Raw genomic sequence first — 17,371 nt, forward strand, 5'->3', positions numbered from 1 at the left:
AGGCTCCACAAGCAGTAGATCTGATAGTGAAAAAAGCTTGTCCACTCCTGGCATACAGGCTTTCTCTTGTAAGCTTGTTTTGGGCTTGACTTTTTTGTGTCTTCAGTTTCTGCGACAGGAAGAAGATGACCCATAACCTTCTTTGTCAGTCATATTCACTCTTTGGGTTTAAATTCCCTGTTACTCAGATGCTCCTTTTACTATCCTCTTAAGTTTTCGTGGCAGTGAGTCTCATTGGAAGAGTCCTCCCAACCCTCTCACTGTATAGATGTGTGAGCTAAAGCATGGCACTGAATATTCTAAGGTGCAGATAGTAGGTTACCAACCTGCTAAGTAATATATTATAAATACTCCGCACACTCTTAGGCTGGATTCACATGAGCATGTTCGGTCCGTAATGGACGGAACGTATTTCGGCCCCAAGTCCCGGACCGAACACACTGCAGGGAGCCGAGCTACTAGCATCATAGTTATGTACGACGCTAGGAGCCCCTGCCTCGCTGCGGGACAACTGTCCTGTACTGTAGTCATGTTTTCAGTACGGGACAGTAGTTCCACGGATATGCAAGGGACTCCTAGCGTCGTACATATCTATGATGCTAGGAGCCCGGCTCCCTGCAGTGTGAACGGCCCCATTGAAATACATGCGTCTGTATGACGGCCGATGTTTTAACGGCCGTCACACGGATGTATACAATGTTTATGTACAGTCGACTGCACTATTGATTCCGTTAAAACAGCGGAACCCTGTCACAATGGTGACCAACGGAAATCATTAGGAAAGTTTCCGTCACCATTGAGATCAATGGTGATGCAAACGGAAGCTAAGGTTTCCGTTTGCCTATTCGTTGGGGGTTCCGCCGACGGAAACCTCCGACGCAACCCCTCAATGGAAAGACAACGCTGATGTGAACAGGCCCTTACCAACACATCATGGAAATATATGAAGAATATGTGGAAAACACTTCATTCACAGACCAACCTCAAGTAGCAAGTAACAAAGTGATACATATAATCAATCATTCTCCTAATCTTATCTCCAGAGCATTATAAACTTTTATTACTTTTTTCCAAGTTAAATAGTTTTAAACAGTTAGTGACTGAGCCCAGCGCAAGTGTCATTTGTGAGTGACTAAAAGGATCTGTTCAATTGGTACACAATTTTTTTAGGCTAGCGCCCACATTTGACACAGTCAGCTCAATTCTACATATGTAGGAAAAAAATTAGAGCTGGAATGTAGTTATGTTATTTCATTTAAGTTATTCAGTTTAAGGCCTTATTCAGAAAACGGGAAATACGTCCATGCAACGCGCGTGATTTTCACACGCGTCGCATGGACCTATATTAGTCTATGGGGCCGTGCAGACATGTGCGTGATTTTTACTCAGCGTGAGTCCGCTGAAAAAAAGTCACGACATGTCCGTTCTTTGGGCGTTTTTCGCGCATCACGCACCCATTGAAGTCAATGGGTGCGTGAAAACCACGCATGTCACACGGAAGCACTTCCGTGTGAACAGCGTGATTCGCGCTACAGCTGTCAAAAGGATGAATGAAAACAGAAAAGCACCACGTGCTTTTCTGTTTACAAACATCCAAACGGAGTGTCATAATAATGGCGGCTGTGCGAAAAGCACGCAGCCGCACATCATATGCTGATGCCACACGGAGCTATTAAGTGCCTTTTGCGTAGGCAAAACGCGGCGTTTTTTGCCTGCGCAAGAACGGCACGCTCGTGTGAATCCAGCCTGAAGGTCAGTTCAGACGGTGGATTTTGTGTGGTGGGTCCCACCGCAAAATCCACCGCAGAATTATTCCTGCCATCGGCAGGAAGATTCCTCCCCTTAACTTCAATGGGAGGTTGTAACGTCCATGGCCGCGGACCGTCGTTCTGACTCACCCCTCGACAGCCGCGGTCATGGATCTGTGAGCGCTGACCCGCATCTCCTCCACAGGAGATGCCAGCACTCACTTCCGCTTCTCTCTGCATTGTCCCGTAGGGTGCGCACTCACGCTGGTCCCCGGCCTTAAAGGACCAGCGTGTAAAGTCTGAGACACATACAGAAGAATTTAGACGATTCTGACTTTATGATAAAATAAGCTTTACTGTGGAACTTGTAGGAAACAGTGATATATAACTTTGAACAGAAGAATGTAGCATGTAGTAACAATTTGTGAATAACCCTGTCTTCAGCGGCCTGCCTGTGGGGAGGGAGTCTCACTCTCCTCCCACACGTAGTCTCCTAGGGCAACAATTTACACATTGTCCATCACAGCAACGGGCTAGGAACTGGGTGCAACTTATGGCGTCTCTGAACAACTGATAAACAACTACTTTGGGTCATTACAATGATGCTCTATTTTTCACATCTGAGTACTATTCTGCAATTGCTTATTTCCCGGGGAATGGCTCTGCTCACCGACTGTTGTCTCTGCGCACGTGTCACTATGGCCGCCGGGCTTCACATGCCCCTCTCCGCATTTCCTGTTGAACCGTGATCTGCACTGTTCGTGTTGCCTGCCTTTTCTTGACACAGCCGGTGAACATGCAGGGGTATCTCCTAATCCCACTTTTCCCTGTGTCTGTGGCCTGCTTCACTGGCAGTTGAGAAACAGCTTTTTAGACATCCTCCTCCTCTGCTGATTTTAAATCCAACTGCATGTGACTACATCTCCCCTCTGGGAGCCGGCTTCCTCCGGACTGCTGCATACATCGAGGACGGCTTCCTCTGCTGGCTTGGAGGTAATCCTGCGGCATTATAAGCGCACATGAAATATGTTACACCCCTTGACGGCCGTGTTCATGAATCCGTGGGTGCTAGCCCGCATCTCCACATTAGATGCCAGAACTCACTCCGCTCTGCAGTGTCCAGTAGGGTGCGCGTGCACGCTCGTGCCCGGCCTTAAAGGGCCAGCGTGCACACATGAAATATGTTACAAGTTAGCCCTAATCCCTCTGGACTATAAAAGGGTCTGCCCTTTCACTCCTTGCCTGAGCGTTGTTTGTATTCCTATGTTAGTCTTGCAAATGGTCCCTTAGTTGTATCCAGTTCCCTGTGTTCCCGTGCCCTACTACCCATATCCTGTGTCCCGTGCTGTATTTGTTCCCATGCCATCTCTAGTGTTGGAGTCATGTTGTACCATCTACTTTGCTTGCTGACTTACACCACGTCTGGTGTCATCCACCACGTTTGGTATCTCCTGCCGACAAGGTCCCATCCGTGCCTAGCCGTTACTACTGTCTGGACTATTTTACGGTACCCTTGTGCTTGGACTATATATTGACTTGGTACACTGCTGTTGGGCCAGCTGCTACTCCGCTATGGCTGTGCGGCCCAGTGGGTCGACATGCCCACAGATCGTGACAGTACGCTCAGGCCATGGACCCCGCTGGCCAACCCAGGACCATGACGACACCACAAGCCATGCAGGCAGACATACAAAACCTTCGGTCACGACAGGACCAACTCCTCCTGCCCGGAAATTCCATTGCACATTGGGTGGAGGTGCAAGCTGCAGTCGCCATGCACCTGTTCCTGTTGCTCCGGCTGTTCCTCCTGCTACACCTCCTGTCAGTACCAGTGCAGACTTTCGATTCTCGCTGCCACTACCTCCTCGCTACGACGGAGACGCGAGGGCCTGCAGGGGATTTCTGAACCAGTGCTAGATCCACTTCAGCCTACATGCCGGAGCATTTCCTTCTTATGGCGCAAAGATCGCATTCATAGTCTCTCTTCTTACTGGCAAGGTGGACGAATTCCATCTGGGTACTTCAGGGACCAGAGATCCGTGACTTACAGTATTTCCTACAAACTTTCAGCCCAGTATTTGAGAAACCTGGACGAGTCTCTTGAGCAGCTGCATCCTTGCTGACCGTGCGCCAAGGAGACACCTCTGTGGGCGAGTACGCCATTCAGTTCCGTACCCTGGCGGCAGAGCTGACCTGGAACAACGACGCCTTAGTGGACACATTCTGGCAGGGTCTATCCTCTGATATCAAAGGTGAACTAGCCGCTCGAGATCTGCCTTCAACCGTAGATGACCTCATTCTTCTAGCTACCCAGATTGACATGTGGATTCAGGAACGGTCTCAAGAGGTTCGCCGGGCCAGAAGACTTCCTTGGCTGGCTCCTAAATTCCAGCAATCCCTGTTGCCCTCACCAGCTGCGCCAGCTGAGGAGCCTATGCAAGTAGACCGCCTCAAATTATCTGTCCAAGAGAAACAACGCAGACGCACTTCGAGACTCTGTCTATATTGTGGCCTCGGAGGCCATTTTGTGCATCTGTGCCCCCAAAAACCAAAAAACTCCTGTGCCTAGGTTTGGTTGGAGAGACAACCCTCAGCGGAACGGCGCTAAATAAAAGACTCGCTCTGAAATTGTCCATTCTGTGACCATAGTGTCTGGTGAGAAGATGCACCGGGTCTCTGCCTACCTGGACTTCGGGTCCGCAGCAAACTTCATCCAACAGGACCTAGTGGATCAGCTCTGGTTGCCGACGGCTCCCTTGGAGACACCTCAGCGAACGGTCTTCCTCTGCCCGATCCCATCGTGTCCGAGACCAAGCCACTGAAGCTCCAAGTGGGAGCTCTTCATAAGGAGCAGATTACATTTCTCGTCTTGCCCAAAGCCATCAATCCGGTGTTGCTGGGCCTGCCCTGGCTCCAGCTTCATGCCCCGGTCCTAGACTGGAATTCCGGAGAGGTGCTCCAGTGAGGCTCTAAGTGTCTCCACCGATGCCTGTTACAGGTTCATCCTGTTCTGCCTCCTATGCCTCAAATGTTAACCGGACTACCTACTCATTTTCCGCAGTTTGCGGATGTCTTTGGCGAGAAGGAGGCTGAGATGCTTCCCCCACACCGGGCGTACGACTGCCCAATTCAACTGGTTCCTGATTCTTCACCTCCACGCGGACGCGTATACCCCTCTCCTTGCCAGAGACTCAGTCCATGTCAGCCTATATCAAGGAGAATCTGGAGAGGGGCTTCATACGAAAATCCTCCTCCCCGGCCGGCGCCGGGTTCTTCTTCATAAAGAAAAAAGACGGATCTCTTCGACCCTGCATTGACTACCGTGGTCTCAACAAGATCACGGTCAAAAACAAATACCCTTTGCCACTGATCTCGGAATTGTTTGATCGTATACGAGGAGCCAAGATTTTCTCTAAACTAGACTTGCGCGGGGCCTATTACCTTATCCGAATCCATCAAAGTGACGAGTGGAAGACAGCATTTAACACTCGAGATGGGCACTATGAATACCTGGTGATGCCCTTCGGCCTGTGTAACGCTCCCGCGGTCTTCCAAGAATTTGTCAATGATATCTTCCGATATTTCCCCTATGTCTGTGTTGTAGTGTATCTTGATGACATTTTGATCTTAATTAAGGGAGAATCACCTGTATGCCAATTTTGAAAATTGTACATTTGAAAAAAATTATTTGCCCTTCCTGGGCTACATCATCTCGGATCAGGGACTCAAGATGGACTGCGAGAAAGTGAAGTCTGTCCTAGAGTGGCCATGTCCTCAGGCACTGCGGGCCATACAGCGTTTTTTGGTATTCGCTAACTTCTACCTGCAGTTTATCCCAAATTTCTCTTCACTAATGGCCCCCATCTGTACCCTTACTAAGAAAGGTATGAACGCCAAGGTGTGGACTTCAGAGGCAGAATCAGCATTTAATAGCCTCAAGAATGCCTCAAGAATGCCTCAAAAATGCCTTCACTTCAGCCTCGATCCCGACATGTCTCGGCAGTTCTCGTTGGAGGTGGACGCTTCTTCTGTTGGTGCAGGTTCACATCTGTTCCAGATAGGCTTCAAAGAAAAGGCAGTAGTATGTGGCTATTACTCAAGACTTTTTTCCTCCGCAGAGCGCAATTACTCTATTGGGGATCGGGAGTTACTGGCCATCAAATTGGGTCTGGAGGAGTGGAGACATCTGCTCGAGGGCGCAGCTCACCCCATTCTGATATACACCGACCACAAGAACCTCACCTATCTCCAGTCGGCTAAACCCCCTTCAAACCAGGTGGTCGCTGTTCTTCACCCATTTCCAATTTGTGCTCCACTACCGTCCCACTGACAAAAATGTGAGGCCGATGCCCTGTCCAGGTCGTTTCAAACAGAGGACACTGTGGAGTCGCCTCAAAGTATCATAGACCCGTCCTGCATTGTCACTGCCAATCCTTTGCAAGTTAGAGACATCCCTCCGGTGAGGACTTTTGTTTGCGTGGCAGACAGGAGAAGAATTCTCCGCTGGGGACACAGCTCCAAACTGGCTGGGCACGCTGGTGTTCTCAAGACTCCTGACCTGATAACTCGTCATTTCTGGTGGCCCACTCTGCCCAAAGATATTGTGGACTTTGTTTTTTTCCTGTACTGTGTGTGCTTCCAACAAGGTTGCTCACTTCAAACCTGCTCCAACCTCTGCCGGTACCCAATGCCCCTTGGCAGCATATTGCAATGAACTTTGTCACAGAAACTTCCCCCCTCAGCAGGTGGTGGACCGGTTTTTCGAAGATGGCACATTTTATCCCTCTGACAGCCTACCTCCTGCTGCTTGACTGGCAAACCTCTTTATTCAGCACATCTTCTGCTTGCATGGCTTGCCCTTTCACATCGTGTCCAATCAAGGGGTTCAATTGACCTAAAAATTCTGGAGAGCCCTCTGTAAACTCCTGGATGTGAGAATGGACTTTTCCTCAGCCGATCACCCCCAGTCCAATGGGCAAGTCAAGAGGGTTAACCAGATCATGGAGAATTATTTTCGTCACTTCATCTCCATGCAGCATGATGACTGGGTACAACTTCTTCCATGGGCCGAATTCTCGTACAACAACCACACAAGTGAGTCCACCACTTCCACACTATTCTACACTGTGTACAGTCTGTGTTGGCTACTTCTCAGGTATCCACAGCTGACTCTGCATTTGGGGACCTTCTGTAAATCCGGCAACAGACCCGGTCCTCTATTGCTGGCAGTCGATCGCATGAAGCAAAAGGCAGATATAAGAAGAAGAGAGCCGCCCCAGCATCTTCTTGTTACCAAAGTCTGGCTATCCTCTAAGAATATCCGTCTCAAGGTGCCTTCTTACAAATTTGCTCCCAGGTTCGTCGGACCTTTTGAGATCATGCAACAGATTTATCCTTATCGGCTGCTTCCTACCCTCAGAATCCCCAACTCATTTCATGTGTTCCTCCTGAAGCCTGTGGTCCTGAACCGCTGCACTAAAACTCCTAGCCCTGCAGTTGCTCCTAGCGGTTCTTCCGATGTGATGGAGGTAAAGGAGATCCTGGACTTCAAGAAAGTAGGATGAAGAACTTTTTATTTTGGTGGATTGGAAGGGGTTGATCCAGAGGAGAGGTCCTCGGAACCAGAAGAGAACCTCAGTGCTTCTGCCCTCATTAAGAAGTTCCTCTCTCGCTCTGGTCCCAAGAAGAGGGGGGCGTAAGTGGGGGATAATGTAACGTCCATGGCCGCGGACCGTCGTTCTGACTCACCCCTTGACGGTTGTGGTCATGAATCTGTGGGTGCTAGCCCGCATCTCCACATTAGATGCCAGAACTCACTCCGCTCTGCAGTGTGCCGTAGGGTGCGGGTGCACGCTCGTGCCCGACCTTAAAGGGCCAGGGCGCACACATGAAATATGTTACAAGTTAGCCCTAATCACTCTGGACTATAAAAGGGGCTCTGCCCTTTTACTCCTTGCCTGAGTATTGTTTGTATTCCTTTGTTAGTCTTGCAAATGGTCCCTTAATCGTATGCGGTTCCCTGTGTTCCCGTGCCCTACTACCTATAGCCTGAGTCCCGTGCTGTATTTGTTCTGTGCCATCTCTAGTGTTGGAGTCGTGTTGTGTCGTCTACTTTGCCTGCTGACTTACACCACGTCTGGTGTCATCTGCCACGTTTGGCATCTCCTGTCGCCAAGGTCCCATCTGTGCCTAGCCGTTGCTACTGTCTGGACTATTACAGGTACCCTTGTGCTTGGACTGTATATTGACTTGGTACACTGCTGTCGGGCCAGCTGCTACTCCGCTAAGGCAGAATCCGCCCGAAGATCAAGCAGGATGCTTCTTTCTCCCGCTAGCTGAAAAAAAAATCAGCTAGTGTGAAAAAGAATCATCATTCATTAAAATGAATGGGAGGCAGAATTTTGCACTGGAATTCGCGGCGGGTTCCATTGCTAAAATTCCGCCATGTGAATAGGGCCTAAAACAGATTCCTTTTACACTATAATGATATTTTGTGACTCTATTTATTAAATTCTTTTATATGTTTTTGTCTAAAGAACTCTATACAAATTATTAACGCAAAACCTGAGGCTCCCTGAAAATGGCCGTAGCTGTAATCCCAGTTCGTGATTAATGGCTACGGCCGTAGACAGTCACCCGCATTTGTGGGCCGCACTCTTATTATAAAGCATGGGAGCACGGTCTGTAAAATAAAAAAATAGGACATGTCCTATTTTTTGCGGAGCCTTTCTACGGCCCAGACACCTTCCCCTAAATATACGGGAAGGTGTCCGTGGGCAATAGAAATGAATGGGTCAGTAGTTTGATCCGCAATTACGGTCCATAATTGCGGATCAAAATTACGGCCGTGTTCTAACTAAAATAATATAACAGACAGTAAAAAGCCATGAAATGAGTAGCCCCATTGTAATCTGAGACAAATTGGTTGCTAAGAATAGACTGCCTAAAGATCCTATTACACTTCCTATTACACGGCCCGACGTGGAAAGCTCGTTGATCTGCGCTCGTTTGCTCCTTTCACACCGAGCAATGATTGCTTATTTAAAGGGACGAGCACTCGTTATTATGATTGCTCGTACCCATACATTTTCATCATGTCGGCAGCACATCTCACTGATTACACATGGAGATGTGCTGCCGACAACGATGATATTTAATCTGCATAAAAGAGCCGAGCTATTGCTCGTTTATCGACTGATCGTTGCCCTGATTACACAGGGCAATGATGGGGAACGAGCGTTCATATGAACGCTCGTTTGCCTGATTATTGACCCGTGTAATAAAGCCTTAAGACTTCCTTTACACACACTTTTTGTGAGGTGTTTATTTCTTCCAAAAAATTGCATCTAAAAAAACTCAATAGTTCATTAGTTTTTTATGGCCTTTTTTTGCTAATAGTGGGTTTTACTACCTGTGTTTTTTATTATCTAAAGTTCTCCTCATTGCTAATCGTGATTAAAAGATCGTGTGATGCAATAATTTTTCTTTGAAAAACATGATTTATTCTAAATAAAAACACCACTAAAGGCATAATAAAAAAAAACACACCCATTGACACAGAAGTTTTATCCGGAAGCAAAAAAAACTATGGAGGTCTAAGGGAGAAAAACGCCATTATAACTGTTAAAAAGAACGACACTCAGCCATAAGACGCAATATGCAAAAAAGTCCCTATTGATTTCAAGCTTTTATCTGGAGAGTTTTCTAATATAATATGATTTACCTAATACAGTGTCACTTTATTTCATATTAGTTATCTAATATGAACATAATGAGCAAACACTTATTAGTTTACAATAAACTGTTCGCTCCTTTGGAGCTATCTGGAGGCGCATTTGATGTCACTACCTTGCTTGCTTGTTGGCCACTCCTGTAGCGTACAGTTGTATGTTGTAAATTCTACCAAAAGCATAACGTGGTCTTCTATAGGCCAAAAAAAGACATCTGTCCATCCAGTTCAGCCTATCATTGTGCAATGTTGATTCTGAGGAAAGCAAACCCCAATGAGGTAAAAGCCAATTTGAATTATCTTTTTATTTTCCTGGATCAACACCCCATCTATAGTAATCTAGTAACCATAACTTGTTATCTCATTAGACTTAAGAAAGGCATCCAGAGGCATCAAGAATCTCCTCCTATGTTTGTGTAGAAACTTTCTTTCCTCTAAACATAGAAGATGCCCCTTTGATATAGTTACAAATCTCTCTATTACACCTTTGATGAATTTATACATAGTTGCCTAGTTTTTTCTAAACAAAATAACCCTAATATTGATAATCTTTCTGGGTACTATAGTCCACCTATTCTATTTATTGCTTTAGTCGCCCGCCTTTGAACCCGCTCGAGCTCTACTATGTCTTACTTGTGCGAAAAACTCTACACAATATTCCATGTGCGGCCTGACTAGTGATTTATAAAGTGGTAGAACTATGTTCTTGCCATGCCCATTTTATGCACCCCATGATCCTTTTTGCCTTGGCAGCAGCTGCCTGACATTGGTTGGTACAGTTACGTTTTCTGTCAACTAAAATTCCTAGGTCCTTTTCCATATCAGTTTTAACCAGTATTTTCCCATTTAGTATGTAATGGTGACATGTACGTATATATTCCCTTCCTAAGTGCATAACCTTACATTTAATGGAACTCTATAAAACTATAGGGTTCTTTAAAATGAGAGCTAGAGATGAGAGGAACAATTTTTTTTTATAATATCTTTGATAGCGTGAGAGATTAGTATTTAAGCAGGATGACTATACCTTAGTCTTCAGGCTGCCATGACTCGGAAGGCTTAATGCTATCATAATTACTGTTCAATTAATTATTTATTGTTAAACTCACTTAAGAGAAGAAAAATTGTACTACATATTATATTAAATATGATACCATACAGGTGAAAAAATAGCTCCTTTTGTTCCTTCATGCACGTCAGGTGGCTGACTACAGTGGTGATGACACTATGAACAGAACCTCACCACTGCGGCCACCATTTGCTCAGCGTGGTCACCCAATCTGCCAGCACGATGGACATCAAAGCAAAGTGGACTTGGCAAAATAAGTATATTGCACAATTTTTCCATTTTTAGCCCAAATGCAGAGATTTTTTAAATCCCAGAAAATCACTTTAAGCACCTAATATGCTCAGATTAGTGGTTGCCACTTCTTTTTTGCGATTCCATTCCTTACTTTTACAGTATGATATAATACATAATAATGAAAATGACAGGAACCCTCCATGGATACTTTCATGCAGCTGCATTATCTGTACATTTGTACAAACAAATCTTTAAAACCTGGGATTATCCTTGGCGATAGGTTACAATTAAATGTATAGATAGATTATTTAATAGAACACTAAAAGTTATAATGTATGCATTTATATAATGGTACCCGCCCTATATAATTACGGGCATTTTGTTACTTCATGGGAAACACATCATTTTATTATTTAGTAATAAGAGATAAATACAAGAATAAACATTATAAGGGTTTTGTTACATTTCTAACACTGGATGTTTTTGTTTCAGTATCACAACTTGTGCTATGTCCATGAATAAATATGTTGAAGAAAATGTTTCTCAGAAGTCTTATACAACAATTAAATATTTCATGAAGATGTTGAGCAGCGTCAGCGAAACCTTGATCTTTATCTTCATGGGCGTTTCCACAGTTGGAAGAAACCACGAATGGAACTGGGCCTTTGTTTGCTTTACTTTGTTATTTTGCTTGATTTGGCGTGCAATGGGTAAGTTTAACACAAAAAGAATTTACTTAAATAACATGATAAGTTACATATATTGCACTCACGGTCTTTATATCATCGCTTTACAAGGCAAGTGTGTGGATAAAATTATAATAATTCAACGTCCCACTGTTATCAAGTTCAAGTCAACATTGCTGATTTTTTTCTTAGGCGCACATTGCAGATAAATCTGCATTTTTAACATTAAGGTTTGTCTCCAGGCAAAATAGTTTTTCTTGCATGTAACCTTTCTGGGCTTATTCATGAGTGTTTTTCAGGCCACTCCTTCCGCAGGCCATCTCTATGCCAGATGCCACTTTGCTCACCTTTCCAATTTGCCAGACCAATCTTTCCTTCTTTTCCTATATTCTAGACCACTCCTTGCCTAGCTTTGCTATATGCCAGGCTACTACTTCTCCATTGTGACCGCTCTTTAGTTCTTCTATAGGACATACATATAATTCCACAGCTTTTCTATGAGCTACACTACTCCGTCTCCAGATTTAATATGTGCTAGACCTTCCACAGTTTATCTCAGAATACACTCCCCCACCATCTTTTCAATGGCCAGGCTACTCCTTCCTAGCTTTGCTGTATTCTAGACCAGTGGTTCTCAGTTAAGCCAAGTACCACTACTTAAAGGCTATGTAAACCTTTGAAAGGCATTTTTGTTAAATAAAAATGTCAGTGTGTTTGGTGCAACTTTCTAATTAGTTTTTATTAAAAAAAAAAAAATTGTATTTTTGAGATACAGCTGCTCTGTATTCTCTATACAGCGCAGCTGTATCGTTCTCTAAATCCTGTTCCCGTCAGGCCCGCAGGACTGACACGTTTAGTGAAAGTGGGTCCTGCCACGCAGGATCGAGCTGTTATCAACCACATCTAAGTGTATGGCTGGGTTCACACGAGCACATTAACGTCCGTAATGGACGGACGTATTTCGGGCGGAAGTCCCGGACCGAACTCAGTGCAGGGAGCCGGGCTCCTAGCATCATAGTTATATACGACGCTAGGAGTCCCTGCCTCTCCGTGGAACTACTGTCCCGTACTGAAAACATAATTACAGTACGGGACAGTTGTCCTGCAGAGAGGCAGGGACTCCTAGCATCGTACATAACTATGATGCTAGGAGCCCGGCTCCCTGCACTGAGTTCGGTCCGGGACTTCCGCCCGAAATACGTCCGTCCATTACGGACGTTAATGTGCTCGTGTGAACCCAGCCTTTAACTTAGATGTGATAGATTACAAGTGGATCCTGTGTGTCAGAGACACGCAAGACCTGCTGTCACTGAACCCATTAGGTCCGCAGGACGATACACCTGCTCTGTATAGAGAACACAGAGTAGGTGTATCTCAAAAAGTAAAAAAAAATTCAATAAAAACCATTTATAAAGTTGCACCAATCACAGTGATCTTTTTATTGAAAAAAAAAATGCCATTCAAAGGTTTACATTACCCCTTCCCGCCCAATCATGTACATTTACGTGATTAAAGCTGGTGGCTTACCGCCTTTTCACGTAACTGTACGTCATGGAGATGAAGCTGGCTCAGGAGCTGAGCCAGCGACATCACCGCCGGGTGACAGTTGTATGTTACAGCTGTCACCCTGAGGTATCGGCCAGGACCGGAACTAGCATCTGATCCGGCCGATTAACCCCTCACATGCTGCGTTCAATAGAGATTGCAGCATGTGAGGAGTTTATAGCCACCGGCACCCCAGCAACGTGATCGCTGGGTTGCCGGTGGCTGCAAAGGCGATCTGAGGGCTAATACTTACCTCCCGATCAGCCTGTAACGGAATCCTCCTATGCCCCGTCGTCGGCGGGGCCCAGGAGGCTTCCGGTACCATCGGCAAGATGGCGCCGGCTCAGCTTCCGGCTCAGAAGCTGAGCCGGCGTCATCAGCAGTGGGTGTCCGCTGTATGTTACAGCGGACACCCCGATCTATCGCCAGGAACCGGAGCTAGCTCCGATTCCTGGCATTAACCCCTTCGATGCAGCGATCCATTGTGATCGCTGCATCCTAGAGGTTTGTAGCAAATCGGCAGCCTTTCCACGCGATGGCAAGGCTGGCGACTGCTACTATGGCAACAGGAGCCCTAACAATGGACTCCTGTCTGCCATTACGTAAGCTGATTAGGCCCCGCCCAGAGGCGGAGCCTGATCGGCTTGCTGTCAGTGAACAACTGACAGTTCCAATACATTGCACTACATAGGTATGTATTAGAACATCAAACAAACAGTTGGACCTTCAAGTCCCCTAGTGGGACTAAAAAAAAGTGTTAAAAAAAAGTGTAAAAAAAGTAAAACTAAAAGTTGTAAAACATACAATAAAAGTTTCAAGTAATAACACAAAACACAATCACCCTTTTTCCCTTATCAAGTCATTTATTATTGAAAAAAATAATAAAGCCATACATATTTGGTATCGCTGCGACCGTAACGACTTAAACTATAAAAATATTATGTTATTTATCCAGCGCAGTGAACGCCGTAAAAAAAAACCCTCAAAAACACTGTCATAATTACTGTTTTTTTGGTCACCGTCTTCCAAAAATTGAAATAAAAAGTGATCAAAAAGTCGCATGTATCCAAAAACGGTACCTATAAAATCTATACCTCGTCTCGCAAAAAACAAACCCTCACACCGCTCCATCGACGAAAAAATGTAAACGTTATGGCTCTCAACATCGCGACAGAAGAAATACATTCTCTTTCCAAAAGTAATTTTATTTTTCAAAAAGTTATAAAAAAGTTCTATAAATTAGGTATCGCCGGAATCGTACTGACCCGCAGAATAAAGGTAACATGTAGTTTATAACGTACGGTGAACGCTGTATATAAAAAAAAACAAGCTATGGCAGAATTGCTGTTTTTTTGTCACCTTGCCTCCCAAAAAAAGGATAACAAGTGATCAAAAAGTTGCATGTACCCCAATATGGTACCAATAAAAGCTACAGCTCGTCCCGTAAAAAAAAGAGCTCTCATACCACTACGTCTATGAAAAAATAAAATAAGTTAAGGCTCCAATAATTCAGGAAAGAAAAATATGCAGTTGTGCCGGCCCGAGGGGAACATTTCTTCTGTTTCAAAAGGCGATGTATCAAGGCACTAAAATTAGGGAACCAGGAAGGGGAGAGGCCAAACATATCTGCTGGAAGTGAGGGTGCCCGTATTATACCAGGACAACACTTTCCCGGCAAAATTCCCCAAACTGCAAAGGTGCAGAGTGTGGACCAAAAGGGGGATAAGGAAGGACGCCAGTCATCAGTGCGACACTGGCCTGTGCAGAAAGGATCGATCACAGCGTAACACATATCTATGGATCATTTTATTATATTTTTTTACCTTATTATTATACCACCTGACTATGCCCCGATGTACTCTGCCGAGCTCACATATGCCCCACATTATAAACGGAAACACCAGTGATACTCCAAACAAAACTATTACCAAGCAAATTCCACGCTCCAAAAGCTAAATGGCGCTCCCACCGATCTGAGCCCTACAGCATGCCCAAACAGCTGTTTATGTCCACATATATGGCATCGCCATACCCGGGAGAACCCTTTTAACAATTTTTGAGGTGTGTGTCCCCAGTGGCACAAGCTGGGCACGACATATTTGACAATGAATTGGCATAGCTAGGGCAACATTTGAATTTGTACCTTCGGCAGCGCAATCATTTATGGAAAAGACACGTGGGGTGAAAATGCTCACTACACCCCTTAATAAATGCCTTGAGGGGTGTAGTTTCCAAAATGGGGTCACTTCTCAGGGGTTTCTTTTATTTCACATCTAAGCCTCTGCAATTGTGAACCAATACTTTATATGTCGCCAAATTAGGCCTCAATTTTACACGGTACTCTTTCACTCCTGAGCCCTGTCGAATGTCCAGGCAAAAGATTAGGGCCACACGTAGGGTGCTTCTAAAACCGGGAAACACCGCATAAAAATTGAGAGCTGTCTTGTTATGGTGGCACAAGCCGGGCACCACATATTGGCGTATCTAAGGAAAAATTCCTATTTTCACTCTCCCACATCGTGTGCACACGAATTTCTGCAAAACACCTGTGGGGTTAACATGCTCACTACACCCCTAGGTGAATACCTTGAGAGTGTTGTTTCCAAAATGGGGTCACTTCTGGGGGGGACTGACTGCAAATGCAACATAGCGACCAGAAACCAAATGCAGCAAAATCTGTACACCAAAAGTAAATGGCGCTCCTTCCCTTCTGAGCCCTGCCGTGTGTCTAAACAGCTGTTTATGACCACGTGTGGGGTATTGCCGTACTCCAGAGAAGTTGCTTTACAAATGTTAGGGTTCTTTTTTTCCTTTATTTGTTGAGAAAATTTAAAATTATTAGCTAAAGCTACGTCTTATTGAAGAAAAAGGATTTTTTTTATTTTCACTGCCCAATTCTAATAAAATCTATGAAACACCTGTGGGATCAAAATGCTCACTACACCCCTAGATGGATTCCTGAAGGGGTGTAGTTTTCTCAATGGAGTCATTTTTTGGGCGTTTTCACTGTTTTGGTCCCTTAGGGGCTTTGCAAATGCGACATGGCCTCCGCAAACCATTCCTGCTAAATTTGAGCTCCAAAAGCCAAATGGCGCTCTTTTCCTTCTAAGCCCTGCCGTGTGTCCAAACAGCTGTTAATTACCACATGTGGGGTATTGTTTTACTCGGGAGAAATTGCTTTACAAATGTTGCGGTACTTTTTCTCCTTTAGTCCTTGTGGAAATTAGAAAAAATTAGCTAAACCTACATTTTCTTTGAAAGAATGTAGATTTTAATTTTCACGGCCTACTTCCAATAATTTCTGCAAAAAACTTGCGGGTTCAAAATGCTCACTAGACCCCTAGATAATTTCCTCAAGGTGTAGTTTCCCAAATGGGGTCACTTTTGGTGGATTTCCACTGTTTTAGCACCGAAAGAGCCCTTCAAACCTGACATGGTGCCTAAAATATTTTCTAATAAAAAGGAGGCCCAAAATCCACTGGGTGCTCCTTTGCTTCTGAGGCCTGTGCTTCAGTCCATTACCGCACTAGGGCCACATGTGGGGTATTTCTAAAAACTGCAGAATCTGGGCAATAGATATTGAGTTGCGTTTCTCTGGTAAAAACTTCTGTGTTACAAAAAAAATAGATTAAAAATGAATTTCTGCAAAAAAAAAATGACATTTGAAAATTTCACCTCCACGTTGATTTAATTTCTGTGAAACATTTAAAGGGTTAAGAAACTTTCTAAATGCTGTTTTGAATACTTTGAGGGGTGAAGATTTTAAAATGGGGTGACTTTTTGGCGGTTTCTAATATATAAGGCCCTAAAAGCCGCTTCACAACTGAACTGGCCCCTGTAAAAATAGCCTTTTTAAATTTTCTTGAAAATGTGAGAAATTGCTGCTAAAGTTCTAAGACTTGTGATGTCATAGAAAAATAAAAGGACGTTCAAAAAACGATGCAAATATAAAGTAGACATATGGGGGATGTTAATTAGCAACAATTTTGTGTGGTATAACTGCCTGTCTTACAAGCAGATACATTTACATTTAGAAAAATGCTAATTTTTCTAATTTTTCACAAAATTTTGGTGTTTTTCACTGATAAATATTGAATTTATCGACCAAATTTTTCCACTATCATAAAGTCCAATGTCTCACGAGAAAACAATCTCAGAATCGCTTTGATAGGTAAAAGCATTCCGGAGTTATTACCACATAAAGTGAAATATGTCAGATTTGAAAAAATGGGTCTGGTCCTGAAGGCCAAAATGAGCTTGGTCCTGAAGGGGTTAAATAAATTACATCAAAGTACTCTCAAGGCTTTCATAATACACTGTACTGCACATTCAAAACACAGCATAAGGACAGTAAGATAAC

General features: G+C 44.5%; 1 protein-coding gene across 3 annotated transcripts in view; it reads left to right on the forward strand.

The window, feature by feature from the left end:
- LOC142742688 (sodium/hydrogen exchanger 2-like) overlaps positions 1-17,371 on the forward strand; it is a 123,107-nt gene that overhangs the window by 68,134 nt on the left and 37,602 nt on the right. For all 3 annotated transcript variants that reach the window (XM_075852703.1, XM_075852701.1, XM_075852702.1), the window contains one exon: positions 11,273-11,490. In XM_075852703.1, coding sequence (XP_075708818.1) covers positions 11,273-11,490 — 218 coding nt within the window. The remainder of the gene's footprint in view (positions 1-11,272; positions 11,491-17,371) is intronic.

The sequence above is a fragment of the Rhinoderma darwinii genome, chromosome 2 (assembly GCF_050947455.1).
Source record: "Rhinoderma darwinii isolate aRhiDar2 chromosome 2, aRhiDar2.hap1, whole genome shotgun sequence".
NCBI classification, from domain to species: Eukaryota; Metazoa; Chordata; class Amphibia; order Anura; family Rhinodermatidae; genus Rhinoderma; species Rhinoderma darwinii.